We start from the raw sequence: 8,943 nt of genomic DNA on the forward strand, positions 1-8,943 counted from the left end.
AAAAAAAAAATAAAAAGAGGCTTTAGTTGAACAAATTTACAGAGCTTGTGAAAATGAAAGTTATTTAAAGCTTATATTTGGCTACTCATTGAATTTTTCATCAAATGGTACTTTGCAGAAAATATATGGATCTATTACCTATTATTGAACCAGTATCATCACAATGAACTTCATTTGCTCTCATAGACTTGCCCATTATTGGTGCTGTGAATTTTTGCCGGAAATAGATACTGAATATCCTGACTTACCCTACCACTCAGCAATTCAATGGCTTAGAAGTGGCAGCATTTTCTTGGAATTCATTTTAGCTCAGAACCAAGATGGAAATTTTGCTGAATAAGAAGAACTACCTTAAGCCACTATTATCAAACCACCGAATAGCTTCAGAAATTAACTTTTGCTGTAGACTTAATGTTTCTTAATGAATCCAATCTAAAATTACAAGGCAAGATAGCATGTATATGCAAAGCTTATACTCCAGTACAGTCATTTCAACAACTAATGTGATTTTAATTACAGTAATGTCAAGCTGCTCTATGTATCTCCTGTGCTGTCAAAAGTCAAAACAAGGCCAGACACGGTAGCTTGCACCTGTAATCCTAGCACTCTGGGAGGCCACGGCTGGAGGATTGCTTGAGCTCAAGAGTTCCAGACCAGCCTGAGCAAGAGTGAGACCTAGTCTCTACTAAAAATAGAAAAATTAGCCGGGAATGGTGATGAGAACCTGTAGTCCCAGCTACTTGGGAAGCCGTGGCAGGAAGATTGCCTGAACCCAGGAGTCTGAGGTTCTGATAATGTCACAGCACTCTACCCAGGAGACAGCAAGACTCTATCTCAAAAAAATAAAAATCAAACCAAGACCTTCATTCCCACACAAGTTTGCAACAGATATTTTCCAAATTCCAGCAGTGATTTTTGGACATCAAAGCAAGGGCAAAGGAAATTTCCAAATTTCAAAATCCATATAAATGTGCAATTGAAAAGTTTCTATCTAACCTTGTGATAGAAGTAGTTAATCTGAAATGCAATGATATTTGCTAAAAGGCAAATATCAGGAGAAAAATCTAATAGAAGTCTATAATTATTATTGCCTTTTACACATATATAAAATATAGATTACATATACAAATTATATGTGTGTATATATATAAATGTGAAACTTATATGCACCAGATACTGTTCTAAGTAAGCATCTTATGAGCTGTCTGATTTAACCTTTACCAACCCTGGGAAGTGTGCTGTACTGTTGTCCCTATTCATCAATGAGGGACAGGAACGCCCCAAGACCACGTGGTATGTGTTGACACCCCAGTTCACTCTGGCTCCAGAGTCTATGCATTGCCACTAGGCTCTTCCACCTCTCATTTTGCTGAATACTGCAGTTTAACCTTCTACCTGTCCTGCACATCACAGAAATAGATCTTATCTCACAACTGCACTCTGAGCTCCAGGAGGGAGGCTTTCAAGTGCAGCAGCAGGACACTGGACTCAGAAGCTGAAAAGGTCTGGGCACCGGTCCCCTGTGGTGGCCTTGGAGCCCTTTGTCTTCCCATATCTTGGCTTCACCGGCTGTAAATTGGAGGGGGCACTAAGAGTGGCCCAGTGAGAGGCTGTCATGATCCCCCCACGTCAAAGGAGGGAAGAGATTCAGAGAACTTGAGGGATCTGTATGATCCACTCTGGCTGTCACAGGACTGGGATCTCGAGCAGTCCACAGGCAGCACTTGTACCACCTGTCTAGTTCCCAGTGTCCCTGAGCTCAGCCTTGCCGGGTGCTCACATGTGCTCAGGATCCAGGGGTCTTCGGTGGTAAGAAAGCTGTGCTGGGACTGGCTCAGGAGGGCTCTGATTGCTACATATTCAGGAACTTTGTCAGCCCATTGTTAAGTGGGTAACTTGAAATCAACCAGGTGGGAGTGTTAACACTACAGAAGTGTGCAGGTTCTACAAATCTGTGGGGCTCCTCTCTCTGCCCTCCCCCGCCCCAGGGCCAGTTTACCAGCACACCACCTGGGAGGGAGAACCGCCCAGAGTCCCAGAGCTGCAGCTGAGAAATTTCGGAGTCCCAAAAGATGGCTGAGAGCACACAGTCCCCCTCCATATTTCATATAAAGAGGAGCTGAGGACCTAAGTGGGGAGACAGCGAGGCATAAAGCTGTACCCAAATCCTGAGCAGTCCTTCTCCTGCCGCAGGGCTCCATCCTCTGCACCTGTTTTCTGCAGCAGTGAGTGACAACAGAGGTCCAGAGTGGGGCAAAGTCTCATTCCAGTGCCCCAACTCCCACAGCCTGCCACTGAGATGGAGTAGCCCTAGCTTTGAGTTAACCCAACATTACAAGCCTGGATGAACACTCACATTTTCCACAGGGAAGCCTCCGGAGACTTCTCCTCTGTGCTCCCTCCAGGGACCTCACCTTGGCTAGATGAACTGCCAGCTTGTCCCTGGCATCCTTGATATCCTTCAGCCTGGTCCTGAATGCCGTGTCCACCACATCACACTGCTTTCGCAGGTCGCTGATCGTCTGGGACAGGATCCGGTCCACCAGGGCCTTCAGCGTCAGCGAGTTGTTCCGCTGCTTGTCAGCCTTCTCCACATTTGTGTTGGAGAAATCCAACCAGTCTTCTAGACTCACAGAGCTGAAAGAGACCCTGGCATTCATTCCCAGCATTTGGGGACTGGGGAAGGGGATGTAAGGAGGGAGATGGGCTCCTGGAAATGCAGTGGAAACTGGGCCTACCTTCCCCAGCAGAAGCACTTAAATGTCTCCCCATTTCCAGGTAGAGCAAACAGTGGTCTGTCAGTGGCAATAGCTGTCACTGAGTAACCTCCCTGAGCTGTACCAGGCACTGGGCTGGCACCTTCCAGGCATTATCTCACTTAATCCTTATTTATCCCACTTTACAGATGAAGAAAACTGAGCTCAGGAAAAGTAAGTAACTGTGTCTTGAGTGCAAAGCTAAGGACAATTTAAGCATCAAAATAAATAAAAATAACACTGAATAAAACAGGAAACCATGAGATCATACAGAAACAAATACATAAATAAATGAATGGGAGATGCCTGTGGCTCAAAGGAGTAGGGCACGGGCCCCATATGCCAGACATGGTGGGTTCAAACCCAGCCCCAGCCAAAAACTGAAATAAATAAATAAATAAATAAATACCTAGTTTGAAGAGGAACTGTTTTATGTAACAACCTGATGAACCATAAAAGATTGCCAATTGGAAGAAACTAGAAACACACACAAAACATAATGTATGATGCTATTTAATAAAGAGCAGGCAGGCAAAATGAACCTCTTAGAAGTCAGGAAGGTGGTTGGTGAACTTCAAGATAGAGAGAATATTGATCAGAAGGGGGACAGGATGGGGGTGCTTTGTGCGGTGCTGGTGATATTTCCTTTCTTGGCCTGGTTGGTGGTGATATGAGGATTCGGTTCCCTTCCTGATTAGAGGCAACTTCTCAGATGACCACAGTAAGTCCTCCCCCTGGCGTTCACACCTTTGTGTAATCCCCTTGCCCTGAGTATGGGGTGAACTTATTGAACTTCTCATGAACAGAAAGATGAGTTGTCACCTCTGGGATTAGGGTATAAGAAAGACTGGCTTGTCATGGGTTCTCTCTCTCTCTCATTCTCTCTTCAAACATTCGCTATGGGAGAAGCCAGCTGCTCTCTCACAAGACTGATTCATGGGAAGCTCACATGGCAAGGAACTGAGGCCAGCCATCACCCACGAGTCAGCTTGGAAGTAGACCCCGCCCCAGTTGAGCCTTCAAGTGGACTGCAGCCCCAGCAGCTGGCTTGACAGCAACCTCGTGAGATGCGGAGCCTAAGGCACCTAGCCAAGCAGCACCTGGTTCCCAGCCCACAGAAACAGTGAGATAATGTTTATTGTTTTAAGCTGCTAAGTTTGGGGCAATTTGTTATATAGGAAATAACATGGTGATAATTCCTTGAATTGTATGTGTATTACTTATACACTTTTCCATATGTATGTTTTATTTCAAAAAGAACACTGGAAAAATTAGAATGAGAATCACCAGATGTCCAAGGGGAATACTTCAAAGGTGACCGTGGTGGTATTCAGCAGTGATGTATGTACCACTTTTTCCAAGGTGAGTTGAAGAACTTAATTTATCCTCATATGTATGTATGAACATACACACAGACTGTATAGAATGTGAATTAAAAACTTCAAATTAAATGTTAAAGTACATAGTATAACCCCCCATTTTTGTAAACTAAACAAAATTTGCTTGTGTAAGTGAGTGCATGGCACACAAGGTCAATTATATTCATGAACTCATCCTAGAAAAAGTGCTACATACCTCATTGCTGAATATCCCCAGATGGCAAACGGGAGTACTTCAAAGGTGACCCTAGTGGTATTTGCAGTGATGTATGTACCACTGTCTCCAAGGTGAGTTCAAGAACTTAGTTTTCCAGCCTCATATGTATGTGTGAACATGCAGGTAACACCACTTATACCTCAGGGGGTGTAAAAGTGGAAGAGGGGAAATGATTAACTTGCCCTTTCTACACTTTGAAATCCTTTTATTTGTTAAAAACATGAACACATAAAAAAAAAAATTTAAATGTTTAAAGGTTTTCTATCAGGCTTTCTTCAAGTGGGGCCTAATGTGGAGGACCCCGAAGCCTCAGGGCCTGTGTCAGGGTAGGCCCCATTCAGCACCTGCCTCTGTCCCCAACCTGCCCTGGCCAGTTCCCAGCCTGCTGCAAGGACGAGGTTCCTTAGATCCTGCCTGTCTGAGAACAACAGGACACACTGGCAGGGAAGAAGACCACAAGGCCCACTTACTTTGGTTCAATCCTTACAACATCCTCTGCGTATTTGATGTTTGGGGAGTTGTTGTTGAGTGAGAAGCAGATATCATCAATAGTCAAAGCCACAAACTTGTCCTTCAAATCCTTTTCAAGATTATACTTGGCAGAGCGGTTCAGCCTAGAGGGAGAAGGTAGACTGGGTTTCTCACTCTGGAATGCCCAGGGGGGACCTACAGGTTCTTGGGAGACCCTGAAAACATCACCCCAACACCCCCTCCATTTGACACTTGGCGACAAACCTTGAATTGTATGTGTATTACTTGTACACTTTTCTGGACTTCAAGATCCTCCCTCCCTTGCACTGTGACATTTCCCAGTGTCACCTCTGTGGCATTCTGCATGTGAGGGGTCAGCTTTGGCAGCAGTGGGCTCTCACCCCCTTCAGTTTAGAATAGGGGTGAAATCCAACCACAGCCCCACCCCCACTGGAGGGCCACCGCCAAGTCTGAGGAGTGTGGCTTGTTTTCAGCCTGAGTGTTGGGGCCACCTGGGGACACAGAGTGTGAGAATGTTAAACCTCATTCTTTCTGTGCCCTGGAACCTGGCCTTTGTGGGTGCTGCCTCTTCTCAGATTCCCAGTGCAGATTTGGAGGGCAGGCCAGGGCGCCACACCTGATCTGCTCGGCCGCCTCCTCCAAGGTGCGCGTCAGCAGGGCCACTACGCCCCGGATGATCTCAGCCTCCTTCATCAGCTCCTGTTCCACCTCGTCATGCACCAGGTCGATCCCAATGCGCTTCTCCCTGGCCGGGAAAAGGCAGCAGGTCAGCCGACACGTGCAGGAAGGCCACTCGATGTTGGCCAACATCTGGACATTGAAACTGTCTGGACAACTGACTCGAGTGTCTCCCGATCCATCTGATGATGAGGTGGGTGACAGATATTAGTTGGTGTCTACATGACTTCAAAATATCCGAACACAATGAAGAAAAATAGATTGGTGACTTGTCGCTCGGTCTGAAAATCTCCAAACAGACTTTTTTCTCCTTAATTTGGCCATGAATTCTAAAGTCTACTTCTTACCTATTTATTGGAAACACTGCCTTCTGACTTAGAATTTCAAAGACATACATGTCCTTCCTTGATCCTAGTCCTGCTTTTAGACAAGGAGTTGAATTTCCAGAAAGATTTTTTTATTATCATAATAATAATAGCTGGTAATAATAATAACACTGATATTAATATGATCTCCACCCCTGAGCTCTTACTCCACAACAGGCATTGTGCTGAGCTTTTTATATAAGTATTCTCACTTAACCCTTCCAAATACAGGTGAGAAAATCCAGTTTCAGGAAACTAAGTAAGTTACCTAATGTCACAGAACTGGATATTACACCTGCTTTTAACCATGATGCGACTACTTCAAACTGATCCCCACTGCCTGATATTTTGTTCTTTCCTACCCTGCATGCCAGAGCCCAAGAGGAAGGCTTCCCTACTCACTAGCTGTGTGCACTTGGGCATGTTATACAACTTGTCTGTGCTTTGATTTCCGTTTTTGTAAAATGGGGAAAATTATTAGTACTTCATAGGGTTGTTGCAAGGTAAGAAAGAGTTATAACAGCATACAGTACGGTACCTGGCACATAGTACATGCTCAATAAATTTAGCAACCTCTACATTATAATGACCTTTAGGCTTCAACTTAAGCCAGCTGGGTGTTGGCCTCCTCGACCGGCTGCTACTCCCCTTTGCTTCACGCCTTCTCCACATCTGGCTGGGGAGACTGCTGGCTGCCACAGAGGTCTTGGCTAAGCTTATGAAGGGAAGAGGGCCTTGCAGGACTACAGCAGCATGGTGCATTTGGGGAACTTGGAGCAGCTCAGCACATCCCACTACTGCAGATGAGATGTAGACCTGGAGAGGTCACTAGGTGTCCCATCATGATGAGCCTTGTTTGCTAAGCTAAAAAGCTTGAACTTTATCTTGAAGCTATTGGGACATGGGGTTATAATGAAAGGATTTAAGCGTGGGGAGGGAGATCTATAAAAATCTTCATTTGGAAAAGCTCACTCAACAGCCAATGTGGAAGGTGCGCTGGATTTGGAGAGGGCTAGGCTAGCAGCAAGGAGACCTATTAGGGCACTCCAGCTAGGGCTGCAACAAGGAACAGGTCTGGAAACCAGCATCACCCCCGAGTAGAGAGGATCATCCTACTCACTGGATTTATAGGAGGGAAATAATAGCAAAAAGGCATGTTGATATAGTGTGGTCTGGCTTACAAAGTGCTTCTGTGTATCACAGCAGAATTATTATCCCCCAGGAGCTGTAATATCTGCTGTCACCTTCTTCCTTGGCAATAGAACACTTGATTTTTTAGCTGAGTACCTAGCTGCCCAAAATAAGGATAACAATTTCCTAGCTGTTGCTGTGGCCGTGTGATTAAGTTCTGGTCAGTGGGATGCAAGCAGAAATGGTGAATGCCAAACCGCACTTATTCCTACTTGCTGGAATACAGACGTAATGGTTGGAGCTCCAACCACTATTTTAAATCACGAGGTAACCTTGGTAGTGAAAGCCACATGCAGTGAAGCAGCAAGACAGAAAAAGCCTGTGGCCCAGCATGCCAACTCCACACTGACTATCTCTGGACTCCTTCAGCGTGTGAGACAAAGAAACCACTTTATTTATGTTGCATGTTATTTTGCAGGTTTCTGATACCCACAGCCAAACCTAGTCTTCATTTGTATTTACATTGAGTCAGTCAAGAACAGAGTTTAGATGTGAACCAAGTCTAGTGTTCCTTTTGCTGCCCACCACCCTGGGCACAGCAGGATAATTTCAGGCTCTGAAAGAATGCTGCTCATTTGCCACTTTCTAACCCACCACCCCACAGCCAGCTTTCCCTACCCGACATTTCATTTCTTTCAACAGACAATTCCTTCAGGGAACCTTCCCTCCTACCTGTAGGCCAGGCATGTCTCCGTGATGTGCAAGGGCTCTTTTAAGTTCTCCAGGGCTTTTTCTAATCTGGTCTTACGTGTGAGTAGATCCTCGGTCTCATACACAAGCTGCTCGAGTTTGTCATCTAACTCCTTCTTCCAGAACCTGACTTCCTCAAGTCTCTGTTCTGAAGCACATAGACAAGTTACGCCAGCATTAATCTATTCCCAGTGGAGCTTACTTTTGATTAGAAACTTGAGGACTGATGTAAAACTGCCTAAGTTCTTTTAGAGCTATGCTACTTGGGGCATCTTTTCATCTTTTTAAATGTTTATTAGCAAGAAGGGAGGAGAGAAAACATATTTCTTCTTACATTCAACATCAAATTTGTCATTCTACATTCACCAGACTCTAAATTTTCAATGCCCACGGTTTTTAATAACTTCTAATTTTAACAAAGATACAGATACATATTGTTTGAAAGGTCAAATAGTATTACCAAGTATTACAATTCTCTGACCCATTCGTACCCCCCCTCCCACCTTCTGGGGACAGCCACCTTAAACACTTTCATCATTTCTTCTGGCATTTGGTTATGCCGCTATTCATTCATTATTGGTTTGATCACTTATCGATTTTCTATGGTGAAAGATAATGATTTGTTCTTACCCAACTCACATATGTAAATAAACTTGTTTATTTGTTTTTAAAAATATGTAAATGTTATTGACACATGAGCCATTCAGTATGCTGTGATAAACTTCTTGCATGATTTTTCTGTCTTTTGGAGGGGTTAATAATCTCATGTTTGTTTCACTTTCTTTTTTAATAATCATTAAATGCCGATTTATTAAACATAAAGAGTAAAAGACAGGAGGAAAGTATATAATGTAAAAGGAATTCAGAATGAGTTGTTCAGCATTTGAATCTTCAAGTCACAACCTATTGGTTGTGGAACTGTTGGTTTCCTCTTCTGTACAATGACTCATTTATGTATTTGTGCATTTACAATAAATTATATTGTGTATCTTTGAGGTTTACATATGATGTTATGGGATAGTAAAATTGTTTCTACAGTGATCACTTCACTTTCTCATTACTTATTTTTCCTCAGACTTCTTTTTTTTTTTGAGACAGTGTCTCAAGCTGTCCCCCTGGGTAGAGTGCCCTGGCATCACAGCTCACAGCAACCTCCAACTCCTGGGCTCAAGCGA

The 8,943-nt window shown here is 44.1% G+C and overlaps 1 protein-coding gene across 1 annotated transcript in view; it reads right to left on the minus strand.

The window, feature by feature from the left end:
* The window catches only part of TEKT1 (tektin 1), a 20,306-nt gene that overhangs the window by 7,511 nt on the left and 3,852 nt on the right, over positions 1-8,943 (minus strand). The window contains exons 2-5 of the mRNA XM_003799040.1: positions 7,751-7,916; positions 5,461-5,589; positions 4,823-4,966; positions 2,415-2,637 (exon numbers count right to left, since the gene is read on the minus strand). Coding sequence (XP_003799088.1) covers positions 2,415-2,637; positions 4,823-4,966; positions 5,461-5,589; positions 7,751-7,916 — 662 coding nt within the window. The remainder of the gene's footprint in view (positions 1-2,414; positions 2,638-4,822; positions 4,967-5,460; positions 5,590-7,750; positions 7,917-8,943) is intronic.

Source organism: Otolemur garnettii, unplaced genomic scaffold (genome assembly GCF_000181295.1).
Source record: "Otolemur garnettii isolate 467f Iridium unplaced genomic scaffold, OtoGar3 scaffold00145, whole genome shotgun sequence".
Classification (NCBI taxonomy): Eukaryota; Metazoa; Chordata; class Mammalia; order Primates; family Galagidae; genus Otolemur; species Otolemur garnettii.